At 38.9% G+C, this 27,744-nt stretch overlaps 2 protein-coding genes across 7 annotated transcripts in view; one reads left to right on the top strand and one right to left on the bottom strand.

Annotated features, from left to right (window-relative positions):
* On the top strand, positions 1-26,070 carry ACAD9 (acyl-CoA dehydrogenase family member 9). 2 transcript variants are annotated; one of them, XM_052776777.1, is made up of 18 exons: positions 1-119; positions 3,091-3,184; positions 5,613-5,714; positions 8,919-9,025; positions 10,444-10,544; positions 12,967-13,045; positions 14,066-14,240; positions 14,870-14,943; positions 15,501-15,576; positions 16,293-16,363; positions 16,723-16,842; positions 17,616-17,744; positions 20,362-20,441; positions 20,992-21,118; positions 23,043-23,120; positions 24,024-24,152; positions 25,225-25,297; positions 25,786-26,070. In XM_052776777.1, the coding sequence occupies exons 3-18, from the start codon at positions 5,693-5,695 to the stop codon at positions 25,884-25,886; spliced, it is 1,542 nt and encodes a 513-aa protein (XP_052632737.1). In that variant the 5' UTR covers positions 1-119; positions 3,091-3,184; positions 5,613-5,692; the 3' UTR covers positions 25,887-26,070. The 2 variants fall into 2 exon arrangements, with proteins under 2 accessions (XP_052632737.1, XP_052632738.1); XM_052776778.1 differs by lacking the exons at positions 1-119; positions 8,919-9,025 and having other exon boundaries at positions 3,085-3,184.
* The window catches only part of CFAP92 (cilia and flagella associated protein 92 (putative)), a 35,490-nt gene continuing 32,584 nt past the window's right edge, over positions 24,839-27,744 (bottom strand). For 4 of the 5 annotated variants that reach the window (XM_052776771.1, XM_052776773.1, XM_052776769.1 and 1 more), the window contains one exon: positions 26,033-27,352. In XM_052776771.1, coding sequence (XP_052632731.1) covers positions 27,158-27,352 — 195 coding nt within the window. In that variant the 3' untranslated portion in view covers positions 26,033-27,157. Of the gene's footprint in view, positions 25,062-26,032; positions 27,353-27,744 lie in introns of those variants that run through there. The other variant, XR_008233469.1, reaches the window with a different exon arrangement.

Here is a 27,744-nt window from a genome sequence, read left to right on the forward strand (position 1 = left end):
TGAGCGGCCTCCTCCTGCTACGCGCCGCTCTCCCGGGCGCCGCCGCCGTCCGCCGCCTCCGCACCGCCGCGCCGCGGCCCGCCTTCGCCAAGGAGCTCTTCCTGGGGACGCTGCGGAAGGTGAGGGGCCCGCCCCGCCGATCCGCCCGGGGACCGGCGGGGAGGGGAGGGGGGGGCGCCCGTCCGGCGCTCCTGCGGCCGGCGGCGCCTCAGGGGCGGGCGCGGGCCGCGGCCGTGGGGGGGCGGCGGCGGCGGCGGGGCCGTTCCTCCTCCCGCGCCGTCCCACGGAGGAGCGGGTGGCAGCCGCTGCTTCAGCGGGTACCGGCGCGGGTGGGGCAGGCGGCGTGTCCCCCTTCCCTGGCCGGCAGCGGAGCGCTGGGCCGTACCGCGGCCTCGCACCTGCCGCCCGTTACCGGCGGTAGCGCATCATGGCGTCGCTTGGGTCGGAAAAGACCCTTGGATCATCGAGTCCAACCGTGAACCTCATGCTGCCGAGTCCACCGCTAACCCGCGTCCCTAAGCGCCGCATCTGCGCGTCTGTTGAATACCTCCAGGGACGGTGACTCCACCGCTTCCCTGGGCAGCCTGTTCCAGCGCTTTGACAACCCTTCGGTGAAGAAATTTTTCCTAATACCCAATGTAAACTTCCCCTGGTGCAACCTGAGGCGGTTTCCTCTTGTCCTATCGCTTGTTACTTGGGAGAAGAGACCAGCACCCACCTCACTACAACCTCCTCCCAGGTAGTTGTAGAGAGCGATGAGGTCTCCGCTCAGCCTCCTTTTCTCCAGGCTAAACAACCCCAGTTCCCCCAGCCCCTCCTAGTAAGACTTGTGCTCTAGACCCTTCACCAGTTTCGCTGCCCTTCTCTGGACACGCTCCAGCACCTCAGTGTCTTTTCTGTAGTGAGGGGCCCAAAACTGAACACAGGACTCGAGGTGCGGCCTCACCAGTGCCCGATCGCTTCCCTGCTCCTGCTGGCCAGACTCTCTCTGATACAAGCCAGGATGCCGTTGGCCACCTGGGCACACTGCCGGCTCGTATGCAGCCAGCTGTTGGCCAACACCCCCAGGTCCTTTTCTGCCGGGCAGCTTTCCAGCCACTCTTCCCCAACCCTGTAGCATTGCGTGGGTTTGTGACCCAAGCGCAGGACCTGGCACTGAGCCTTGTTGAATCTCATACAGTTGGCCTTAGCCCATCGATCCAGCCTGTCCAAATCCCTCTGTAGAGCCTTCCTGCCCTCAAGCAGAATGGAGAAAATGAGGCATTGCTGTGCAGTCTGCTGAATGCAATTCTAGTAACAGCTGCTGCTCCTTATTGCAGTCCAGGCCTGTTTGCTCTCAGGTATTGGTCTCAGTTGGTCTCTCAGCTGAAGCTGAGTTAAATAAATGGACCTATTTGCACCTGTGCACACAAAATGCATGATGTAATTTTAAATGCTCATGAACAACCAGCATCTGAAGGGCTACTTTAAACCACAGTCGCCTGTTCTTGCAAGCCTAGCATATTCCCTACAGAAGCACAAGTGTCTGTTTACACTGGGCTCTGGGCCTTGAACAACTGCATTCCACAAAACTTATGTCAGTTCATCTGCTGTTTACTTCAAGGAGCAAGGCTTTATGTATACTTTTGCTTGAAGTTTTTTGTAGGAAAGATCAAAGTTCTTGTTGTGTCTTGAGATGCCACCAGACAAAGAAGTTACAAATTTGAGATACAACACTGTATTAAAACAGTACGTGTTAATTAAAGGATTGGAGTATGTGTTTATCAGATTACAGGGTTAAATAAATTGAAAAAAGGAATAACTCAAATCCACTGAAATGTGTTGAACAATAAAGTCTCCCAGAACAGACCTTGTCAAGTAAAGTGTTGTGACAGTTAGCAGTCAGACTCCATCACATTAAACCCCTGTTCATATATGCCTTTTTTTTTTTTTCCTCTCAAATTTCAATACAACAGTTTCTAAAAAACTATAGCATTTACTAGATCCTGAAGTTTTGGAGCTGGCGTGATTCTTCAGACTGTCATGAGCAGTTTTGTTTTGGCAGAGGTGGGCTGGAGCACCTCTCTTACGAAGACAGGTTGGGAGAGTTGGGGTTGTTCAGCCTGGAGAAGAGAAGGCTTCAGGGAGACCTTACAGCCTATCTAACCTTCCAGCACCTAAAGGGAGCCTACAAGAAAGCCGAGAGGGACTTTTTACAAGGGCGTGTAGTGATAGGACTAGGGGTAATGGCTTTGAACTGAAAGAGGGTAGGTTTAGATTAGCTGTAAGGAAGAAGTTCTTCGCTGTGAGGGCAGTGAGGCACTGGAACAGGTTGCCCAGAGAGGCTGTGGATGCCCCATCCCTGGAAGGGTTCAAGGCCAGGTTGGATGGGGCTTGGAGCAACCTGGTCCGGTGGAAGGTGTCCCTGCCCAGGGCAATGGGGTTGGAACTGGATCTTTAAGGTCCCTTCCAACCCAAACCATTCTATGGTTTTATGACTCTATTTAAAAGGGGAAAGATGATAAAAATAAGAAGCATGCTTCTTATGTAGTCTTTCACTTCTTGTGTTAGTTGCTTGGATTTTTTTTATTTACTCAAGTCTGTCACGTTATACTGCTTCCAGTTTATGACCAAAATACCAGGGTGTTGATAAGGAGCAGTATGGAACTCACTAACCTTTGTACTTGTGACATTAAACAGGTGGAATGTGCTGTGTGTTTCCAAGGGACGGTGTTTATGGGCTGAGCTTTGGAAATGTAACAGTAAATTGATTCTGATACAAATTAAAATTAACTAACTTTTTTTCAATCCCAGAATGGGATTACATTGACAAAATTCATGGTTGATGAAGGATTTTTTGCATCCTCATAGTTCTTAAATTTTCTTTATTTCTCTCTAATGTTTCTGTTTTTCAGGTAATACCTTCTGATTTGTTTTTGGTATGTGTTAAAGTTGAGTCCTAAGGCTGTTTCTGAACATCTTCCACAATTCTTAATTTTCACAGTTTATTTTAGAGTCTAGTATTTGAAAGGTATATGTCCTTGAATTTTTATTTCAGTTGCATGATTCGTGCTTTTTAATAATAAAAAAAAAAATTGCCTTTTATTTTAGGAAGAAGTTTTCCCTTATCCAGAAATTAGCAATGAAGAACTAGAGGAGATCAACCAGTTTGTAGGACCTGTAGAAAAATTCTTCAATGAAGAAGGTATAGTTACTAGTTTCTTATTCATGCAAGTGATTTAGTGATTACAAAATGATTTAACTGTAGCAGTTGAATAAGATTATTATACTTAAAATATTTAAGTTATTTTTATGCATTTATTGCTAGTCATATAGTGCTGCTGGTTCTACAGGCATGTTCATTTATGGGGTTTTTTTAAATGGAGTATTTGTATGCTGATGAGAAGACATAAATCTTCAAAACAGAAAAAAATAAATAGAAAAAAAACAGGAAGTAAAAGAATCCTGGGATAGAGGTAGGATTTGAAATTTGTTTTAGCTCAGTTGAATAATGCTATTTACCACTTCATATATTGTGAGTTTTTCTGAAACTTTTTAACTGTCCTACTGTACTAAAACTGGTTTTAGCAAAATTCAGCAGAGATATTCATAAATGATGACTTATTTGAGAAGCTGTGAAAAATCAAAAGCATTTATGTTTTTTCAGCATTAGAGTAGTGATTCTATTTGGGAAAAGTTGTATTAGCTATATGCGCTCCAGATAGGGTTGCAGGGTGTTTCATCTGTTACTGGTGCAATAGATAAGCCAATTCTAGAACAATTGCAGAAAATTGTTTTTTACAGACAGCAATTTCTGAGACAGTTAGAACACTATTGTCTCAGATTTCCCGCTGACAAAGATACTAGGTCTAGATTGCCGAACACTGCAGGAGTTTGAAGAAGCCCGTGATTGTCACAGATCACAATTTATGAGATCCAGGTAATTTTAACTAGAAAATTGTAATGTTGCTCACTGACAGTAAATTAAGAATTTATGCAGATGACATTTTTTAATTCTTTGCTCTGTTGGGGAACATCATTTATTGAGTAAAAAACCTGATATTTAAGGGAGGAATAAAACTGTCAAATTATAGAGTCTTAACTGAAGGTGGAAATCTATCTTTGGTGGGTCTATCTTTGAATTCACAACTATTTCTGTTCAGTTATTCAGAGTAACTCACGGATGTGGTAAAAATAGGTTAGGAGAGCAGCCTTAAACAGTTAGGAACTTGATATGATTGCACTGGGTAAGGAAATTCATCTCAGCAGAGTCATTGTGAAGCTTCACAATGTCCAGACACCATGGGTAGGTCTCTGTGGCCATAGTGGAGGAAGAGGTAAAAAAACACCTTTCTCTCCCTGGAACAGCTGATGGCATATCACAGATATGTATCTGAAACTATGTAGCTAAGTGGGGAACAAAAAGTCTTTTTTAAAAATAAAGTTTTCTTTCTGGATAACTTCTCTTAGAAGAGCATCAGAATGTTTAGCTGCCTCCCCCTATTATATTTCGTACAGAAATTACAGTGTCAGATTTAACGGGGGTGAATGTGGGGTTTCTTTAGGAAAGCTCCATTGCTTTTGCAGAGTTAGTTCTTTTTCTGTACTTTTTGGAAAGATGGTTTGTGTTGTTTTTGCTGCAGCTTACAGCCTTCCTGAGCTGCTTAATGCAATTCTTGTTTATTTTCATTGTCACAGTACAGAACAGCTTTTTTAATCCCCCAAGAATTTGAGTAACTCATAAGAACAAGATTTTTGTAATTAACTCATTTATATGTACTTTTTCTTTTTTTTAATCATGACCTAGCCATAGTTCAGATAGAAGATCCTGGAAATACTTTGCTTATTCCAGCTACGGCATCTGCTAACATGCACATGCACAACTGTACACATGGAAATGTTTGAGAAGATTGAATAAAACCTAGATTTTTCCTACTTCCAAGTCCTTTTCCTGTATATGTTGTGACTTTACAGCCATAATCAGTGTTCTTGGTGGTTCTGTATTTTGACTTTGATGGTGTAATAAGGTGGGCTAATTAAGTGGAGTGGTGGTCTCCAGAAACAGAATTGGGATTTCCCCCTGCAATGTTTAGGACTTGTCTGTGTGATTGTCATCAAAAGGCTAAAAATCATTGTTTTTCACTTTGCAGGGAGGAGGACGGGTTGGGGCGGCAGGCTGCAGCGAACAGGCCCCAACCAACCCAAAGTATTATTAGTCTTACAGAAGCCAGTTTAGGGTTTGAGACTTTTCCAACCACAAGGGGAGGAGGGCAAAGAGGGGCAGTCAGTGAGATCAGACTGAAGCCAGAAAGGGTAAGTCTTGCGAAGTTAGGGATGAGAAGTATGTCTGTATCTGGTGCAACAAGCACTATGGCCTTTCTCAAGATGCTTCAGAAGACTAGAGGAAAATTACAGCAGGGAGGGATGTGATGCTCCAGCAGACCCTTTTTCTGTAAGTTATTTCAGTTCTTCAGGTCTGGGCGCTCAGACTGATCGTTAGGTTAGAGGTCATACTGCTGCTGTCTTATAGCACGCAGTGACCTTGCCTCTGATATGAGAACACTGCGGTCTCAGAGGGTTTTTTCTGCATGAAGAAACACAGTTTTAAATTATAAAACCTTCTGTATTTGTAGTGGACTCTAAGAAGATTGATCAAGATGCAAAAATCCCGCCTGAAACTTTAAAAGGACTGAAGGACTTAGGTCTCTTTGGCATGCAGATTCCAGAGGAATATGGTGAGTAAATGATCACAAAACAATAACCTGGTAGTCTATATTAAGTAATGCATTTTTGGGTCTTGCAAAATGTGTCTGTACTATTCCATGTGTAGTCGTTTGACTTTGATGTCTAAATTAGGAGCTGAAGCTTCCTCCCTAGTTAATATAGAGTTGTCAAGAATGTCTCTTGGCTACGTAGGGAGCTCTGCGTACTCTTACCTTGGGCGCCTGAGTTAGATAACTAATTTTAGATGGTGTAAATTCCTCTTGGCATAGCATTTTCCTTTTTGTTCTTTTTTTGGATGCAGTAGAGTAGCTTGGCATTCTGCAGGACTTGCAGTTCTTGCTGATGGTTCCTAAACTTGTACTGGGTCCAAACTACAGTGTCTCATGGAACTGATCTATCAAAGCTCTCACCTGTCATTGGCAGATTGGAATGTGTTTGACCATACAGAAGTGCAAAAGTATAATGTCTATTTATTGAAAGTATAGCTTTTGTATAAAATCTTTCCTGTGTAATACTGAATGAAAAGTTTATGTCTTAAAGGACATTATAGTGCCAGTGGAGATCAGAGACATTTGTTCCTCAATGGATTAACCCTTAAACTTGCAAAGGAATTTTCAAGAAAATATTTATCTTATTCTTATGCATAAAATAAAAATCGGGATCAAAACTGATATTTTACATGAAATTTTTAAAGCAATGAGATCATTGCATTGGCTATTTTCTATTACAAAAGAAGGAGATTTTAAAGACAACAACTCAGAGGAAGGCAAAACCGTGTTTGACCATCTGCAGAAGATAATTTCACTTGGGAAGATACCTAATTTTTGAAGAGAATAGTGTGAAACAATATTTTTTTTCAGTGATTACAGTAATATTATATAAAACTGGAGACATACCTCAGTATTTATTTGGTGTTAAAGTAATACCCTATTTTTCGTGGCATTTTTTGTTACGCCTTTTTCATTTATTGTATTAGGCAACATAACTAGTGTTGCTGGGCTGCACTGATTTCAATTCATTAAATAAAGCGTTTATATACATTATATATTCATTGAATTATATTGGACAGCTTGCATGTGCTGTAACATGATGTGATCTCTGTTGATTCATTAATTGTTAATTCATGCTTTTGAAATGCATTAGAAATGGTATTAAATGTTTTTCATGGGTATTCAGAACTAGGCAGGGTGATGTGAGAGTACGATAGAAAAGAGGTTTGCAAGCTCTTTAAAGTTTTTCTCTTCAGGATAGTGTCTTGGGAGGAGGAAGATCTGGACAGAGCACCTTAACCCAGATGGGGAGAGAGAGGTATTTAGGAGTTAAGAAATATATTGGAAGAAAACAGGAGGATGGTGTCCATTGAAAGGAGGTGTTGGAAGCAGAGAACAAAGGACAGAACTCAGACCATTAGGAAGCATCCTGACGTTGGAAGTGTAACTTACTATTGATTAACTAGAAATAAGTATCCCACTCTGTTAATTTTTTTAAAGAGACTCAAAGGCAATGTATTTGACTTCAAAATCATACTTTAATAAAATGTTATTGTTGTTTTGATCTTGTGTTGTTTTGATCTTGTATTGTTTTGAAGCTTGTGAAATAATATTCTCTCAGCTTCCAGTTTCTAAAAGGTTGCAATCCATTCAGCATACTTGTAGAAAATCATAGTCCTGTTGTTTTGTAAACATGTATGCTGGATAAAAACTAGAAGACGGAAAGCAATTGCCTTGCTATAAGCAAGCTATTTCTTTCTGCACCATAAATAATATGCTTCTAATGAGGATATTTCCCATTTTCTGTGATTTAAACCTGCTGTATTTTTGTTGGTAGTGCTTGTCTTATTTTAAAACCCTTCAGTCACACGTATTCAGTGCTTTGTGCATTGCATGGTATTTTTCATAATGGTTTGTAATAGAGGCATATTTGCCAGAAGCATCAAAATGCAGAACATTAATGGGAAAAATGAAGTTCATGTAGATCATGGAATAATGGCTCTCTTTAACATGGGCATCACTGGAATTACTGTGCACATCATCAGTAGTCTCCAAGCTGAATCCTGAAGCCAGCACCACTTAGAAAGGGGAGAAGAAGTAAGAGTGTACAGATAGGAGGAGTGCGAGTTTCAATTCATGTAAGCATGCTCTGAAGGAGAAGGGTGTAAGAGGCAGTGATGCGAATTAATGGTATGGGAGAGACTTGTTCTTGCATTTTTTTGTTATCTATAAAATAGTAGGACTATTGAGACGTCTGCTGAAATAAGGTATTCATCGTCCTGACTTACATCACTGTCCCAAATAGAAAATGATTAACCTGGACAAAAGATTATCTTGATCAGATAAAGTTGTTTATTCAGCAGTAATATATAAAATACTCTTAAATTACGGGGAGCAGGACTTCTAGTCCTGACGACATAAAATTCTTGAACATTAGACTCATACAGATGCAGCTTTGATTTATCCTACTTCTGTTCTTTTCAAGCTCCTTACATATAGTCTCTGCATTTGCAGCGGCAGATCACAAAATTCCTCCAAAAAAGGATGTGCTGATGTCAAGTTTGTTCCTTGATATATTCACATTTTTTGATTAAAGACATTTTTGAAGTGTTGTATTTTATCCTTCTTTAGTACCGGTTTGGAAGTCTGCTTGGGAACTATTTTCTCTAGGTCATTTTCTGCCCCGCTTGCAGTGAAGCTCAGGACAGCCTGGCTGGCTGCGTATGGGTACCAGTCCAGCCCTGCTCCCTCTGCTGCTTGGTCTGCAGCTCCTGAGCTGTAAAGCTGTAGATGGGTTAATTGTCTGGCTTTGTAACTAGCGAGGAAATGTCACCAAAAAAATTCATGTTATCCTGTAAGCACAGAAGTTGGGACTAGAGCTGTTTTTATACTGAATCTTTTACCATTTTCACATTGGATTCCCATGGATTATGCTGTATTTGCTATATGTGCTTGAACACAAACACATCTGCTTTTTGAATAGAACTAAATCCAGCACAACTCATGCTTATTACAAAAGTTACTGTTTTCACAGTGCATTCTTCTGCACAACTGCAGCAATGTGCTACTTGTTTGTGGACATACTATATCCAGTCTATACTAAGACGCTTTCCAGTTAACTGTTAAATTCTTGATGTTTCTGTATTTGAAAGGGATTTTTGCGGGGGAAGGGGCAAGTTAAATTGTAAGGTATCTACTTAGAATAAAACGTAGTATTTTTTCCAGGTGGTCTTGGTCTATCAAATACCATGTATGCACGTTTGGGAGAAATCACTTCTTCAGATGGATCTATCGCAGTTACTCTGGCAGCTCATCAAGCTATTGGGCTTAAGGTAATGCTCTTTTATGTCAAGTAGTTCTACACAACTTGCGTAGAAAAGGTGAGGTGAAGTTTGTTTAAATGTGGAGTGTGGGTGTAACAAATAAGAATTACCAGTGAAGCATAAATCAGGTGAAACATTCTGACATCAGGTTGGTTGTTGGTGTTCCCAGCACCCTCTGCCAGTGGCTCAGTGCAAGACTTTCATGCAGCATAAAGACTGAATATGAAGTACACAAGAAAATTATTAGTCCAGGAAACATTGAGATAATAATTCTTAGAAAAATTACCTTAAATGATCCCAAGTTTTTTAAATTGAGCAAACTTGATAAAAGTAGCTAGAGTAAATACTGAAATAAATAAAATATCAGAGTGGCTAAAATTATGGGGAGGTGGGACAGCCATGCAGAGAATTCAGAAGGGTGCAACTTTTTCTACCTGAATGAGGCTGCGTATTGGGGGAGCTTAGAGAAGAAAACTTACCCAAGACCAGTGTGCTATATTGAGCATGTGAATTTTAAACTCATTTTCTGTATAATACAGCCTTAGGTATCTACCTTTTAGTGGCAGATGGATGCTAGTAGTCTGAAACTTGAAACAGCAGTAAGTTCATTATAACAAGAAAAAAATTCTTCATGGAATTGAGCAGATAGTGCTAATTAAAAATATGTATTTTTTCCTCACCTTTCGTAAAATTCGCCATCTGTAGAACAGGGCTAGTGAGCTGAGCTGATTTGTAAAGCAGTCTAACGAGAAGTGTAATGTAAGACACAACTACTGTTACTCTCCTGCTGTGGCCAGTTTGGGTCAGTTGGGGTTAATCCTAATTTTATTGAGTAACTGTATCTTAACTATTTAACCACTGATTATTTAGCTTTATCTTGTACTTTTGTATTTTGTTTGTCCTTCGTAAGAAAGTTGCTGTACAAAAAATAAATACAAGAGAGAGAATTAAAACAAGTGCACTCTCACAAAAAGTTGTTGAATGCCTATGTAATGAAATAATTTGGAACCTAAGTAAATCATGTGTTCTGTTCTCCGATTAGGAGCTTTGAAAATTGCTGCTTTTGAGGTTATAAAATAAAATTATAGTGATAGTAATGAAAGTATCACAAACGATAGAGGAAGGCTATCTCAGTGCCTTTCAGAGCAACGGTTAAGTCTTCACTTACAGCGTAAATACAGTGAAACCTACCCTAGAAGGCAGTCTTATCAACAGGCTGTTTCCTATGGGCCTTTGAACAACTGTGTGATGATAACTTTGACATATTTTAATGTCTGATAAATAATCATGTTAGTTGTTTGTTAAACTGTGTCTTGTTATGACATAAAATTTGCAAATTAAGCTTCCTGAACTTGGTAAAGCTTATCAGCTTCACTTCTTTTTACACAGGTTGATGCTGAAAAGTTTTCTATTAATTCTTTGTTTAGGGAATCCTCATTGCTGGCACTGATGAACAGAAAGCAAAGTACCTGCCTAGACTGGCATCTGGGGAGCACATTGCAGCTTTTTGTCTCACTGAGCCTGGAAGGTACTGGTTTTGTAATCATAAAAGCTTCAGAAAACACCAAAATTATTTTTTTATTATTTTTATCTTCATTACAGTGATTGTTTGGTTAATATATTAAATCTTTATTATTTGGTGCCTATGGCTTCAGTATATAGGTGTCCTGGTTTCAGCTGGGATAGAGTTAACTGTCTTCCTAGTAGCTGGTACAGTGCTATGTTTTGAGTTCAGTATGTGAAGAATGTTGATAACACTGATGTTTTCAGTTGTTGCTCAGTAGTGTTTAGACTAATGTCAAGGATTTTTCAGCTTCTCATGCCCAGCCAGTGAGAAAGCTGGAGGGGCACAAGAAGTTGGCACAGGACACAGCCAGGGCACCTGACCCAAACTGGCCAACGGGGTATTCCATACCATGGGATGTCCCATCCAGTATAGGAACGGGGAAGTGGGGGCGGGGAATTGCCGCTCGGGGACTGGCGGGGTGTTGGTTGGCGCGTGGTGAGCAGTTGCACTGCGCATCATTTGTACATTCCAATCCTTTCATTATTGCTGTTGTCATTTTATGAGTGTTATCATTATTAGTTTCTTCTTTTCTGTTCTATTAAACCGTTCTTATCTCAACCCACGGGTTTTGCTTCTTTTCCCGATTTTCTCCCCCATCCCACTGGGTGGGGGGGAGTGAGTGAGCAGCTGCGTGGTGTTTAGTTGCTGGCTGGGGTTAAACCACGACAATAGGTCAATTTTTCTTTTTTTTTTTTTTTTAAAAGGTACACTTAAATCATGTAATTCATGTTTCCCCAATGTGCTGCTTATGGCAGTTTCCATGAAATCACTAACTGTTGTTGTTGCCATCCCAGGAATTAATCCACTTAATTTCTGGCATTACTGAACATGAATTGAAAGGATACTTTGTGCCATGTTAGAAATAATGTGCTGTGACTGTTCTAGGATGCTTTCAGTCCTTTTTCAAAATTTATAAAAGCCTGTATTGAAGGAGCTATCAAAAATAATAAGAGGAAATTTTGGTCTTTCCTTAGAGTTTAGAAGAGGCATTGTAGCAGCAACTTCATTTCAAAGATAAAAGTTATATTTATTACATTTGTTCGCTGACTATTGCTAATGTTGCAAATTCTGTTAATGCAGAAAAGGTACAGTTTTCTTAAAAACATACAGGCAGATGGTTTACTACATGATTGTGAAGGAAAGTGATTGAAGGACTGAGACCAGTTGAATGTTTGAAAGTTGAATCTTGCTTGTCCATACAAAACTATAGTTTGAAACTGTCTTTTCTGAATTCTTGTCTGCTAGAGTGACTTGCAATGAGCATTTGGTTTACTTGCTAATTTTCATGTTGCTGTGATGTAGATACCTCCCAACCATCAGTGATGGTTTTTATTCAAGAGTCCTAAGCTGGGGTTTGACCCTCTAAAAGCTACCCCACTTGCAGGTAAAATTTAAACTAGCGCAGATATTTTAACAAAGTGATCCATGGAAGGGACTTGGAGGTAACACACAGGAAAAAAACCAAGGGCTAACTGTGTTCTGAAATTCTTCAAACACCTTTATTTAGCCCGGTATTGTTTAAAAAGATTGCTAGTCTTAGTAACTTAATTTCAGTCGTCTTAGAGACCTTAGTTCTAGTGCACAGAAGCAATCATTTTTAGAACTGAATTTTAGAAATCTAATCCTATTAAAATACCAGCTGAGATCTGGCTGTTCCAAGAACTTAACAACTGTCTTCAGCTGAAAGCCCAAAGTGAGCTGTTGTGGCATTTTAATTTGTGGAAAAGGAAACTTCTTTCCAGGGGGAGATTATGTGCTGCTTGTTACATTATGTAATTAGGTGGTGATTCAAGAGAGGGTGTGAATTTTTAATCACAGAACCTAAACTTTTGATTGCTTTGTTGTAATTGACCTGCTGATTTTGCTCCTGTAGGAAGTATTTGACGTGTCCAAGTGCTCATTGAAAGAGACTGTCACATGTTTTTCATTTCTCTTGGGCCTTTTTTCACTTAGGATATAAAAGCAGGGTGTGAATTTTTGAGGAACAACTTAGACATTTTAAACTTGACTGTTTGTGTTAGGATGACAGTTTCATTGTACGTTCACATAGCTCAACATGTAGCTCAAAAAAGTTGCTTAGGTGGCATTCTGAATGTGCTGGTCAGGTCGTAAGATTGATAACATACATGATAATCACCAGAAATGTCCCCTCAGGTAACTTAAGTGGATTTCTCTAGCACTGTTGAATCTACTAAGTTTCCTTGTTAGTTAAAAACTAAAATTTATATACTACTATTTAATACAACTATAAGCATTCCTTTTTAAAGGATGGGAAGAGGAAGAAGATGTATTTAAATTTTGTATTTTTATTTTATATTTAAATTTATTTTGTATTTAAAGCATGTCTATTTCTTTAAACATTAATAACTTGTCTGGCTTTTAGTGGAAGTGATGCTGCGTCCATCCAGACAAGAGCAACCCTCAGTGAAGATGGGAAATACTTCTTATTAAATGGCTCCAAGGTATCCACTCACAGACTAGAAATATGACAGGGTTTTGTTACAAGTTTATAGAAAGCATCTTTGTCTTTTGCAGCATTGCAATCCGTCGGTTTTGCTAAGTAAAAGGTTAGCTTGGCAGCTGCATCACAATTTTGAGGTTTCCAAGCGAGTGAAGAATGACCATGTCAGAAAGACAAACCCATGTTGGTTTAGGGCCAAAGAGAATAGAAAAGCACACTGTTCAGGGAATAACCTTCACTAAACTCTTGGCAAGAAAGATATGAAAAGCCGCTCTTAGGTTCCATCTCTGTATCGCCAGCTCATGGTGTTCAGCTTCAGGGAGGGTTAGTCAGCCCCATCTGTGACAGCATAGGCAAAAGGAAACCTTGAACCATGTTTTCCCCTGTCTTCATTCTTCATGCCAGATTTTTGTAGGTATTTCTGAAAGAAAACTTGACACTGAATTGGAAACAGGGCTGCTTGGAACATTTCCGCTAAAAGAAACAGTGGCAAAATACAATCTTGAAGAACTGTAGAGATGCACTAGATTCAACAGGATTTGGTACATCGCAGACTTGATCTGTAGTTGTTGATGTATTTGTCTGTGATGTGAAGAGAGAGACCCGTCCTGTGGGAGAGGCCTCTGAATGTGGCCTGATTCAGAGAATTTCTCATCAGGCTTGAAATTATTTTGGGCAAAGTGGTTCTACAGTCTGTATTACCCCTGTATCCCTCACGTGCCATAAGAAGCAGGATATACAAGCTTTTGTGAAAATGCACCATGGATTTTAATTCAGTTCAAATCTATATTACAACCTATTTTTATAGTTGCTCTAAACTGACTATTCTGTGGTCCACTTTCCTTGGAAATGTGTTCACAAGAGGCAGAACTAGTAGCAGAACACTCATTAGAATTTAAGGGAAGCAGCAGCAATTTTTCACCACTCAGTGCTTTGCTAGTCTATTACGAAACACTTAAGAACAGTGCTCACAAAACCAGAACAAATATATTTCTTACGCATCTTTCCTCTCTCGAAACAGGTTTGGATATCAAACGGTGGCCTTGCTAGTATTTTCACAGTATTTGCTAGGACAGAGGTTGTTGATAAAGATGGACAACTAAAAGACAAAATTACCGCTTTCATCGTAGAGCGGGATTTTGGTGGAGTCACGCATGGGAAACCTGAGGATAAGTTAGGCATTCGAGGATCCAATAGTAAGAATCACTTAAAATTGTTAACAGAAATGGTTTTAATATTTTAATGTTTTAATTTGTTTAGATCATCTGAATTCAGAGCCAAATCAGTATCTGTTCCATAGAACAGTATAAGTTTCATTTCTTTACCTAGCTTTTTGTATGAGTCCTTCCTAATGCAGGGTCCGAAATAAGAAATCCATATTGTATAATTCTTTTCTGCACATGTGAAGCTTCCCTAGCTATGCAGTGAAGGAAATTGCTCAGAAGATTCAGTAACCAAGTAGCTTTAATCTCAAAGTAAGTTTTCATAGGCTCTTCTTAAGCTTACTGATGATTATAGTTTTTCACCATCTATCATTTGGACTTGACTGCTGTATCAGTTCCTTAAAATAGAGACAAAACTATAGTTCTCTGTTTACGCAATGTACATTAATTATATTTTGAATATTTTACATCAGTAATTGATGTTAACTGCAGTCTTTTCCCAAATTCTAACTTCTTTTGCAAAGCATATGTAATTCTGTCATAAACAAACAGTGCATTAGGAAAACTTTCCTTCTTGTTACAAAAAAGAGTAAATTATGTTCCTGAATGTCTTTTAAATATTTCTACATAATAATTCAACAGCTACTAACTCTGTGTTTCAGCCTGTGAAGTACATTTTGAAAACACAAAAGTGCCTATAGAGAATGTAATTGGAGAAGTAGGAGGGGGATTTAAGGTAAGCAGTGAATAATAACTACTGATGATTTTTTTAAGCCTGAAGGAGGTCTTTTTTGTTTTGGGTATCTGAAGCAGAAAAGTACCCATCGCGGGTCAGCTGCAGAGAAGATTTTTATATTTGGCTGTTGTGTACACATATTAAACAGTATTCTGGTTTTCTTCTTTATCTGATAAACTTGAGCAGTGCTGTCTCATTTGAATGTTATTTGTCTAGTTGCAGATAAATATGTTTTTATCTACATTTTACCTTAATGTAGTTTGAATAGAGGATTACTTCCAGGTCACTGGATTATCAGTATCTGAAAACTATTTCAAATATTAAATTGGATGTGGTAGGTCACCTTAAAAGCCTAGTTTTGAAACATTATTGCTGGGATGCTGAATGTTGCGCCCACCAATATGAGGGCAGGTGTCACAGGACAGGAAGTGTATTCCAGGGATGAATGAAATCCAGGAAAGCACTAAAACATGAAGCAAAGTAGCAGTAACCGTTGTGGCCTGAGGAGAAGTTTGGTGGCAACAACATTGCCTAAAAACTGTTCATTTTCTTCACAGGTTGCCATGAATATCCTAAACAGTGGAAGATTTAGCATGGGCAGTGCATCTGCTGGAATGATTAAAAAATTGATAGGTGGGTGACTTAGGTGTTCTGGATTGCTGGGTGCCATGCAAAAAACTGCTCTGCATAAGGTGTATAGTGCAGTTAATTCAGTATAGTAATACCGGTCTTGATCATAACAACATCGCTATATTGTCAGTCATAACATGCTTTGACTTCTTTAAAACACTAAAATATTTCTATTTTAAATTTTTATTGAAAGCCTGTTCACAGTGTTTGAACGCTGAAGTTTTTTCAAGTTCATATAGTGGAAAGTTATTGCCTGTGTTGCATTTTTCCAAAGTAAAATGTTCTTACTAAGAGAACAGCCTCTATACTATTGCTTTTAGAAGGTATAATCTCCTGTAAAACCTCCCACTCGAATAACTGGCTCAAAGCTTATACACAATAATAAGTAATAAAATTGGTTTCTACCAACAGTTATGCAAAATAGTAACAGAAATCTCGCTAAAGTTATCAATTAGCACTAAAACGTGCCTTCTCTAAGAGTATGGGTTCACACCTGAGATTCTCGTTTAAAAGCCTTTGGCACACTGTTCCCAGAACTGATCAACACCATCACTGTGAGGGTGTTTTTCACAAACTACTGCTTGTGAAGCAGCAAGGGGTTTACTATGCGTGGGTTGAAGTGTCACTATCAGTCAATAGAAAGATGCTGCCAGGAGGAATGGTCTGTCACAGTTACAGTTCTGCTGTTTTGAGATGGATTTTTTTTTTTTTTTTTAAAGAAATGACAGCAGAGTATGCTTGTACCAGGAAACAATTCGATAAGAAACTGAGCGAATTTGGATTAATTCAGGTAATAAAAAAAGAAAACCCTAAATCTCTGTATTGGCTGAGTGCAAGGACGTAGATTATGTTGGTGTTCTTTTGGCTGTACTGGTTTAAAGAAATTGCTGGAGGTATTAAATTTGTATGAACTTAGCACAGACTTTTGTAGACTGATCTTTTAGATGTCTAGAATGATAAATATAATGAAGATAGATTTTTTTTTTTTTTAGATTTTTCACTATTGTTTTGCATTAGTACTTTTTATTATTTAGTATTTGATAATATGTTAAACGTATGAAAACTGCAGTAGTGCTCGTAAGTTTCAGGCCTATCTGTGGGGTTTTACATCTGAATTACTGTATGATTCCTCGTATTATTATTTGACAGGAGAAGTTTTGTTTTATGGCTGTGAAAGCATATGTAATGGAGAGTATGGCTTACCTCACTGCAGGAATGATGGACAGGCCAGGGTTTCCTGACTGCTCTGTGGAGGCAGCCATGGTCAAGGTAATAAATTTCATTGAAAGACTTTCCTATAGCTTTAAGCTACTACAGACTAACACCTTTTCTGTTTTTTCGGTCTACATTCCAGATTGCTGAGAGGCTCAGGTATTACACTTAGACATACGATACAAAAAACTCAGCTAGGTGAAGAAAACAGATACTACTGTTTTCTCTATATCCCGTGTACTATTGATTACCTCAGATGCAGGCTTTTGTCACTGTATGAAATAAAAACTGCATACAACAGGTTTGGAATATCGTGGTCCTCTCAAACTCTGTTTTTACATGGCCTCACACGGTAGCAAGCGTAAAAAGACACTCAGCTGTACGGGAGCGTCACTGTTTAAGGCGTTTCTGCCGCATAGGGCTGGGTGCTGCTGCCTGGCAGGCACCCTTGAGGAGAACGCACAGATTTTCAGCCCCTGTTGATGGTTCCTTACGGTGCGGTCAGTTTGAAAGAACTCGTGTTCTGGTGAATCGGGACAGACGTGAAGGGCTCCAACCAACCAGCTACAGCTCTTCTTCTGGTTTGTGGCTGTCACTCTCCCAGGAATATTTCCTTATAGGGACGTTTTTGTGGATTGCCAGGAAACTATGTAAGTTTGAGCAAAGTATATACCCTGAGCCATTACGGATACTATTTCAGGCAAGCTTTTAACAGGACTATTGTAACAGCAGTACGAAATACTACAGCAATGTCACGCAGATACAATAACAGAGCCATGTATTCTGTATTTACTGTGTAGCATGGTGATTAAAGTACTGTTCAATGGCAGGTGTTCAGTTCTGAAGGTGCATGGGCTTGCGTAAGTGAAGCACTGCAAATTCTTGGAGGCCTTGGCTATATGAAAGATTACCCCTATGAACGCTATCTCAGAGATACCAGGATACTTCTGATTTTTGAGGCAAGTATCAGTATACTGTTTTTACTGTAAACTGAAATTCACGCTCTCACATTCTGTAAACCTGAGCATTCAGTTGAACAGGCCTTCATTCGCTTAGTTGCAAAGTCTGTAATAGTTAGTCTGAAGAACTAATCTTGTTTTCTTTGGAGATATGGATAGTACTTTCCTATAATAAAATACGGCTTTTATAGACTAACCACAAAGCATGAGTTACAGTAGGAACTGGCACCAGCTTTGTCTCTGAAAAGAACAAACTGGATATATAAGTGGTATGTATGGTGGTATGCATGGTAGTATGTATACATGGTAGTATGGATACAGTTACATATATATACTGGTAGTGTATATACAGTTTCTCAAATATTTAGAAACTTTCTGGATGTTTGTAACAAAATATGCAGCTGTTTTAAATACACTGGCATGAGAAAAAACAGTCCCAGTTCATGGCTTGGGTTCGTTGTTGTTTTGAATAGACTAAACGATTCTAAATTAGTATAAAAGCCTAAACTGTTTTAGTTGACAAAAGTAACTCATCAGTTTATGTTCAGTCAATAGTCGTAATTGCATATGCTGACTCCTGATGAGATCAGAGTACAATGTCTGCCTAAGCAAGAGCCTTACGAGAATGACATTGGCCATCTTGCTTTGTATCTCACGTATTTTGAAACCTTTTTGCTGCTTTTATTCTCGTGTATCTGTGCTAATGTAAGTGACAGGATTTGGTAAGCAAAAATTTCAATTTTTAAACAGATTTCCCTAATAGGATTTTCTTTTTGTGGCTAAGCTGCTCTGTTGGTGCCTGGACTTGAGTAACCTTTCCCCTTGTGTGCTTCTCACAAGTGAAGTAGGGAAACTCACAAAATAAGTTTAATTAACTTACTGGTGTGTATTTATTTTTAAAAAAATTTGGCTGTGAAATTCATTCTGTTTCCAAGCTGGATTATCAGTGACCATTCATCTGTACATCTGAGTCAGACTTCCAGACTTGATTTTTCTTGATGGGGCATTTAGAAATGATCATTTACCTCCTGGTGTCAGGACAGCAAAGATCTCAACTGCAAATTAATGCAAGCAAGAATTTTCCAACTGCGGCTCAGTGCGTAGCAGTCACCTAGCTGCTCTTGCAAACACGCACGTGTGTTCTTATCTCGTGGAAGTAGGAAGAGTCAATTCCAACACCGATTAAAGAGCAAAACCAGCCAACCTATAAGGTCATCCTCCTACATCCTGGGGGGTTTGATGTTTATGAATCTGACAGACAGACTGAATAGTAAAATCAAAACCAGACGTAGGGAGTCCTTTCTGGACTGGTCGAAGCAGAGAACCCCTCTCGCATTGGGCAGGAAGTCTTGTTTAAAAAACCAAAACACCACAGCATTGGAATTCCTGTAATTCAGCTAATTTTTCTCCCTGATCCCAACAGTTACATAAAGTTACTCTTCCGCTAAAACAAGAAGGTTTTGCTTACCTTGTTGTTTATCTTTGCCTGTTGATGAGGGACCTGCCAGCAGATCAGATAAATGCACTTTGCTGCAGCCAAGGACAGAACACTTGTCCAGGATCTGTTTCTGTTGTCCAACAACAACAGTAGGGAGCCTGTGCTGTGTACGTGCCCCCCCAAACTTCTGCTTAGTCTTAATAACAGACGAATACTACTTCTTTGAGCTGCAGCCTCTTGTCACTTGGTCTGTCACTGGGTCATTACAGTTTTGACACCGATCTAATACTTGGGGTGCTTTTCATCTGTGACCAGCCTTCTGTGTTTTGATCTTTATCCTTCAGCCATCTATATTAAAACAACCAATCATATAACGGATTCCCAAACATCAAATTGTACAGTATCATCTTAGTTTCTTGGTCTGCATTTGCTTTCCAAACAGGCATACTGAGCGGTTCTACAACTATTTAAATGTTCCTTTATTGGAACAACGCAGAACTTATTTTTTTCTCAAAATGCATTCAGTCTGGTTTCTTTCTCGTTGTGATATATATGTATGTTTAATAATGAGAGGCTCAACTTTTTCACAGCTAAGTGAAATCAGAATTTATAATTGAGATAAACCAAAAGATAGCAAACATTTATGGATGGATGAAGAGTAATCTTTTAATACTAGAACAATAGAAAGGGAAGACTGGCAAAACAGACCTGCATGGAAAACATTCATTAATATTGTAAACTTTATAGTTAACTAAAGAACCTGTCTTCAAAATTATACTTTAAAAAAAGTTAATTAATAGACTGTTTAGTCTTTGGTGCTTGCTTCCAGTATCCCTGACCCCCTGCAGCCATATGTCCTCCACCTCCCCAGCTTCTGTTACCGCTTCAGGCAAACTCACCTGGGGGTGCAGTTTCTGGCATAAGTGTGTCTGCCTTACAAGTGATTATCATCTTTTGTCTTACGTAGAGCTCTCAAAAGAATTTTATCTATCTTACGCATCCAAATGCATTTTAGAACATTTCAAGGAAAAGCACAGCACAAGTTATTTAGACATTAAAAGCGGTTTTAGGGGGGGAAAAAAAGTATACAAAATATTAGCACAGTGTATCTAGATTTTTTAAATACTAAAAACACTTTGTACTCAATACTGACTTCACTTTATATTATGTTTTTTACAGGGAACAAATGAAATTCTGCGAATGTATATTGCTTTGACGGGTATGCAATATGCAGGCAAAATCTTAACTGACAAAATTAAGTATGTTCTTATTGCTAATAGTTTTTAATAAAATAAACAGAATGTGTTAACTGTTTAATTATAGATAAGAGGGAAAACTAGGAAAAAACACAGTACTTTTCAATGCATTCTCTGTCTAAAAGGTAGTTCAATGTTATAGGGGTCTTTTTCTTTTTAGTTGGATGTTTTATAGATTGTATTTTATAATTCCAGCTGCTGTAAAATTGTTTCTTACAAGACCAGTAATTAAAATTTTATAACTTAAGATTTTATAACAAAGTTTTATTGGTAAGACAGCTGTATTGTACATACTGAGTACATATACTGGTCTCTGGAATTTATTGTGTTTTTGAGAAGAACTGAATATGAACGATGCTGTATACTTTTAAGGCCATGTAATTGTTCTTCAGACTTCATAGTAAAATGGATCAAAAGACTTGATGATTCATAGACAAACTGCAGGTGTTTTGGCAAAGCATTTAGAATTCCAACTGGTTATCTGAACCTCCTGAAACTTCCCTTGCAAACCAGGAAATGGTCTTTAACAGCTGTTGTTTACCCAACTTTTTAGAGAAATCAAGAAAGGAAATGTGGGAGTGGCACTGGGAGAGTTTCTAAGCAAATTACGGGACATCATGGGCAGAAAAGTGGATTATGGGCTAGTTGGTGACCGTGGAGTGGTGCACCCCAGCCTCCAGGTAAGGGGAGGGGGCACACAGTGCTCTTTGGTCAGATCCAGACACTGGTGTCTCATATTTAATTCCCTTCACTGCTTGTCATAACTTGATATCCTCTTTAAACGCGTGCCTAGGAACAGTGAGATTTACAAATTTAAGCAGATGTTTATACCATTTCAGGGGTAAGGACTGAGTTACAGCTATTATATGGGTACATATCAAGGTAAAATGAAGACTGCTCTAAGTCTGTATTTATACCAAATCCAGGTTTACATCTATTTTAGTAACTTATATAAATTGAGCCTTCACAGTATTAAAGTCTTTGTAATGGTCTGTTGCTGCCCTTCACAATAAGCTTAGTTACAAAACACAGTATTTTTTTTCCTGTTTAATAGTAACAGTTTTAGGTAAGAATTTCTGTGAACTATATATACATCCTTGCTTAACCACTTAGTAAATAATTTTTATGACCAAAGATGAATGTTCCGTTAATAGAAAAAAGGTATGTTTTTCCTGTGGTGTTTTGTTAGTGATTTGAAAAACAGTAACAAAATGATTTTTACTGTTCTGTCAGTATACCTGTCCTCCAGGTCAGATATGTATGTCAGGCACACAGGTAAGAGGATTTGCAGGGACGTGCCAATACTGTTCCGTTCACACAAGGGACCTGGACAATATGGCACAATATGGATCCTTCAGGTCCATAGGCTGCGTGCTGCAGTGCTACCCGAGTACGTGGGAGGATTGTTTTGACTACAGCAGTTCTGACCTAGTTCAGACCCACGTACCTGCATTCATGTTACAAGAATCAGCATAATGAATGAGTTGCATTTATGAATTAATAAAAGCCACGTATGACGCTGGAAATTTTCTTCCTACTTAACACCAGCATTTAAGACTATCAGGGAATTCACACAGTAGTACTAGATAATCTTGCTTACCAGGGTTTTCTTAACATGCAGCACTTAGAATAAGAATTAGGTTTGCTGTCCAGAACTAAATGTTGAATAAGAATTTTTCAAACTATTATTTGCATGAGCACAAAGACTATACTGAAAAGTTACCAAAAGTAAAATTTAGAAAATGTTAATGCATATTTTATAGAGAAAGAATAGTGCCTATCTGGCTTTCAGCAGCAAACTGGATGAATGTTAAAAAAAGCCCAGTGCTTGCCAAGAGAAAAATCTAGTGTTATAGCTGGGCTTCAGGATACCAGGGCAGCATCTAAACAGTGATCCCCAACCCCCCCCCCCCCCCCCCCCCCCCCAGGAATCAACATCTTATAATCCCATTCCTTTCAGGTAAATAGGGAAACTCTCTCCTTTTTAGCTGGGAAGACAAAGATGTAAAATGGTGAAAGAGCATCTTAAAAGGGAATTCTGGTCAGTGACTAGAAGATGATAATAAATGCTGCATTTAGCAGAAAATTGAACTGCCTTTTTTTTTTTAGAGAGGGAAAGTTCATTCTTGTGGTGCGGCACATACCTTGGGGCTTGCATCGTTATTTTTCTTCAGTAGCATTGCGTGTTCATTGTTCAGCTTAGTGTGTACATTGTTCCTTCATTTTGATCTCTCACAATTGATTCCAGACCACGTAACAGTGTTCTGCTACACTTCAGTCTTGGCTAATTAAAACAGGGAAACTAGTTTTGTGCTGTAGTTGAGAATTCTAATTTGTGTCTTGGCTACTAAACCCACCAAAACACTGGCCTCCTGCAGCCAGACCACTGAGGCCCAGGACGCTGGGGGCAGAGCAGCTGCTTTCTCATGCGGAAGGTGGTGTCACCCAAGTCACGACCTTGGTTTATTTCTATACGTCCCCTAGGTGCTTCCCTGTAAATATGCCGGTTGTTTAGCTCCATGTCCTGCTTTAAGGGGGCATGGGTGTGCTTGTTTTTTCCCTTAGAAGACTACTTAAATTGTTGGATTTTGTTTTATTTCGTAGGAAAGTGGCAAGAAACTTGAAGAAAACATTTATTATTTTGGAGCTACAGTGAGAGGCCTGCTAAGTAGGTTTGGCAAGGTAACTATTATTTTTTCTCTTACCTGTCTTCGTTATTGAATAGTTTATCCTCAACCAAATTGGCCTCGCCTAGACTCTGGCATGGAAATGGCAAGAGCCAGGACTTGTTTACACAAGATGTTTCCACTGAATGTAAGAAAATACACTGAAATTCTACACTCAATATAATGGACAGCTTATGTCTAAAAAAAAAAAAAAAAAACCAAACCAACCAAAAAACCTAGCAATCTCAGTGAATTAGTTGGTTTCTTCTACCTCCATAAGCACAAATCCTGCCTGCTCCAGTGACTATTTTAAGTACTTTGCTGTGAGCAGTCACTGGAACCCATTTTTCCCTGTTCCCAAATGAAAAGCTATACCAGCAGTTTTTTGAATTTACACTATTCATCCATATTGTACAGCAAACAAATCTATAATTATGCCATGCAAAGTGGCGCAGTTAAAATAGGAGAGACTGAATTTAGAATACCCTGGATTTTCAATTTTGTGACAGTTAACCTGATGTGTTCTAAGAATGCTTATCAGACTAGGCCCTACCCCGTTCCACTTAATACATTTTTTGAACAGGCTTAATATATTTGGTACATTAATTTCAGTGATTTTGGCATTTACCAAAGTGGTTTCAAGACACAGCACTTTTACTGTTGGCTGCAGCCAGAAAGACTGTTAAAAGGTGGAATATAGTTAATCCAAAACTTGGTAGTTTAAAGGTAGTTAATCCAGAACTGTTAAGAAGCGGCATAGTTTAATACAAAACTTCCTGACTCGCAGTATAAATTCTGTGTAACAACTTACCTGTCTGTGCTAGATAAGTATGAACATAAATACAAAGTATGAAAAAAAAGCTTGGTTAAAATTTTAACTTGACGAACTACAAGCTAACAGTCATTTTTACTCTTCTAGACAATAGTGGAAGAGCAGTTGGTTCTGAAGAGAGTGGCAGATATAGTTATTAATTTATATGCAATGACAGCAGCTATTTCCAGAGCTAGCCGGTCTATCAGTATCGGTCTAAGAAACCACGACCATGAAGTAAGTGCACTTTAATATCAGTCATACCTGTTTAATGTCTGCGCTCCTTGGATCATGTCACTTAACAGTCAGTATTTATTACCGTTCTGCCTCACGAAGTGTTTTGTAATAAAGCGGCGCTATCCAGCCTCAGATTTTCCCTTGCAATGTTACAGCCTATCTATGTTTTACAAGGCTCTAACCAGCTGTGTCTGCCTCAACGAGCCAACTTTCCCCTCAACTCTGAAACGTGCACAGGCATGATGCTGTCCTAAAAAAGTGCTCCGAAGGAGCAGGCATTGCATGCTAATGTCTCAGACTTTGCAAAACTTCTATGACAAATAGCTTTCATTACACTTAAAAGTACGCGCTCTACGTTTGTTAAGAATTTACATCTACCACAGCAAATTCTCCCGTAAAACCAACAGCGCACCAGAACGTTTCTAAACTGATTGGTGCAAGAGTGCAGTAACCGCACCACTTCCCTCTCTGGTGCTCTGAACACACAGGGTGCACGCTGTCAAAGTGTTTAAAATATTTAACACATACATACACATTTACCAATTAATTACAAATTTGCATGTTCTCTTAAAACCTGCTAATACCATGCAGTTCTTCCCAAACTCTTTCCATAATCATTAATAAATAGTAACATATAATAACAATAATACTTTGTCAATAAATTTATTGACGGTAAAGTGAGCATTTGACATGCAGGTGGTTGTGTAGTAGCTCATTTAAAGTATCATGGTAACAGTTATGCTACAGGACAACTAAATTTGCTACAATTAAGTGTTAGACAAATCCAAACTGATTAACCTTTGTCTTCATATTTTGTGTATGTAAGCCCCTTCTGGGTTTAGTACCAAAAATGTCTTCTAGTCAATTTTGAGCCAAGGAAGGGGTCATCCCAACTCTGACACTCAATAGCTGTGGGAGAAAAGTAACAACTAAGTTTGCAACATACATTACTAGCCTGCAGCGCTCCCTTATCAAGACACAAAACTAGACTTGTAGAATTTTAAATGACTACATTTTTTTTGTTTATGAAATTCATTTACTAGTTTTTAACTGAGTTTTACTATTTTCTCAGGTGCTTCTTACAAATATCTTCTGCACGGAAGCGTATTTCAAGAATAATTATGCCATGACTCAATTAGAAAAATGTAAGTTCTATAAAATAAAAGAATTTTTATAGTCTTATGGCCTTCACAGACTCCAAACAAAAAGTAGGTGTTTTTGACGTGACCAGCAGAATAGTTTTGCTCTGCCTTGAATTAGGATGAGGAACAGAACTGGTACCAGTTGAATATAAAGAGTCTCTTCATTTAATAGACAAAACAAACTGCAGTGATACTTTTTTCCCCCGCTGAGGGGAAGAACATCAAATGTGTCAGTAGCAAATACTCCTGTAAAGAAAATATTAGATAACAGTTAGGTATTTGACCTATTTGGTTAAGTACTGACCAATTAGGCATTTGGTCTGTGAAACTCAGTCTGCAATAATCACTCTTTTTTAGAAGATGATGTTAAATTTTTTCCTGGCACTGAAGCGTAGCTACTGCATTTGTATTCCAAAGTCCTTTTTGAAAGAAATTTAGAAAAGCTATTTACAGTATTTCAGTTAGTTAAGTTTCCTTCTGTTTCTCCATAGATGCAGATGAAAATCTGGATGACTCTATTAAAAAAGCTGCAAAGCAGGTACTGGAAAAGAGAGCTTACACCTGTTCTCATCCACTCGACCGGACGTTCTAATTACTTCCCTGACAGCAAATACTGATGAATGTAAATCACGGACTAATTTTCTGCAGTTCAAGTATTTAAAAATAACTGTTTCATGAGTTTACCAAATGTAATTAGCTGTAACTGTGTAAAATAAAACCTCTAAACACAACTTCATATGAAGAGGATAAATAAATAAATTTTATTTAAATCTCAAGTTATCTTATTAGATGTATATGTGTCTGTTTCCCTTGGAGCTAAATAAAGACAGTTGAGGTTTGGACGGCGAGCTGTGTTTTCCCAGGAAAAGGACTGGGTGGTTTTGTAAGTGTTTTTAAGCTTAAATCAACTACTCACCTTTAGAGAAGCACTGAAAGACTTGCAGAATCAGAACAGTTCAGTTTGGAAGGGACCTCTGGAGGCCATCATGTCCACTGGACTGTGGACAGCAGCACCAGCTGGGTGGTGGTTTCACTGTCTCTGAGCTCCCATTTAAATGTTTTTCCTTGTATTTAATCAGAACTCCTCCATGTTCTGTTCCTGACCCTGGTCTTAAGGGCCTTACGCTGGCCCCTTTGCTTTGTTTTGTTTTTTAAAACCAATAAGTGTGGGTTTTTATTTAAATACAAGATTACATTTCTGCAAGAACTAAATAATTAAATGAAGCAGAGCAGTATCTTGCATGATTTGATGACATGACAGCAAAATAAGGCCAGAACTCATCTCCCACAATAAAGAACAAAATACCAATTAAACCACTTTTAACATTGTTCCATATGTAATTGAGACAGTAACTACAAGTTTCCTGTTAATGCAAAATTTGCCAGCTGATATAGTTTAATTTAGAAAGTTCAAATAACATGAAACTTCTTCAAATATCTAGTAGTTAAACTGGAAAGGTAAAAATTGCTCTTCAACAGCTTAGATTTATGCTGCTTAGATGAGAAATGCTGCAGCCTACGTTCCCAGTGTAAGGCCAGGAATATGGCTGAAGGGTCAGTGTCTCTGACAGCTCTATGGAAAGCTCAACCTGTGAACACGTAACGTAGGTAATGCACAGCGACACCCAGGGCAAACCTCATTCCTTAATTCTGGAGTTTGGACTTGAAAAGGAGACCTCCCAAGAATGCCAAGTTGTCCTATATCTAATTAATTGGTTTGTTGCTTGGGGATACACCCTAATAATTTAATTTATTGACCTAGTAATTTATTGTTATAATGTCTGTATACCGCAGCTCTTTGACACGCACCATATAAAATAATGTGGGCCGACTTCTTTTGCTATTTCTAGCAATAAGGTGATCTTACTTGAAATGCGCGCCTCGGAGTTTTTCAAACTTCTTACGCTCTCTGTTGTGCCGGGGGGTAACAGTCTTGCTGCACTTCAAGCTGTGCTGGTCATCAGGGCCTGGTACAAAGCCACTGGTGACACCCTTCCTCCTTCCTGGGAGGGCATCCGACCCGGTGTCACAGGACTGGTTGTCCAGGGCTGGGACAGGCTGGGACAAGAAAACAGCATATGTTCAGGTGCTCGGCCAGCTAGGCTTTAAAAAAAAAAAAAAAAAAAAAAAAGAGGTACAGGCAGCCATTCCTCACAGGACATTTTGGGTGCCTTTGCACCCCACCGTGAGTCAATTTTTAAATGCACAGATTCCCCAAAACATGGACAGGAGAGGAAAGCTGTTGCTGTGTCCTCATATACTATTACATAAATGAGCCCCAGAGCATTTACCTTACAGGCAAACTACAAGGTTGGAAATGTACGCAGTGCTCAAACTCATACAAACACATACAGTCTTACACGCCTGTATTTGAGATCACTTTCTTTTTTTAAAAAAAGAAAAAAAGCACAATTATGTGCAACCTTTGTGCTTCAAAACCTTTAAGATAC

Source organism: Harpia harpyja, chromosome Z (assembly GCF_026419915.1).
Source record: "Harpia harpyja isolate bHarHar1 chromosome Z, bHarHar1 primary haplotype, whole genome shotgun sequence".
NCBI classification, from domain to species: Eukaryota; Metazoa; Chordata; class Aves; order Accipitriformes; family Accipitridae; genus Harpia; species Harpia harpyja.

Coding starts and splice junctions, on each gene's coding strand:
- ACAD9 (XM_052776777.1), top strand. CDS start 5,693: ATGCAGATTCCAGAGGAATATG. Junction 10,545..12,966: donor TGTCTCACTGAGCCTGGAAG/GTACTGGTTTTG, acceptor TCTGGCTTTTAG/TGGAAGTGATGCTGCGTCCA. Junction 14,241..14,869: donor AGGCATTCGAGGATCCAATA/GTAAGAATCACT, acceptor TCTGTGTTTCAG/CCTGTGAAGTACATTTTGAA.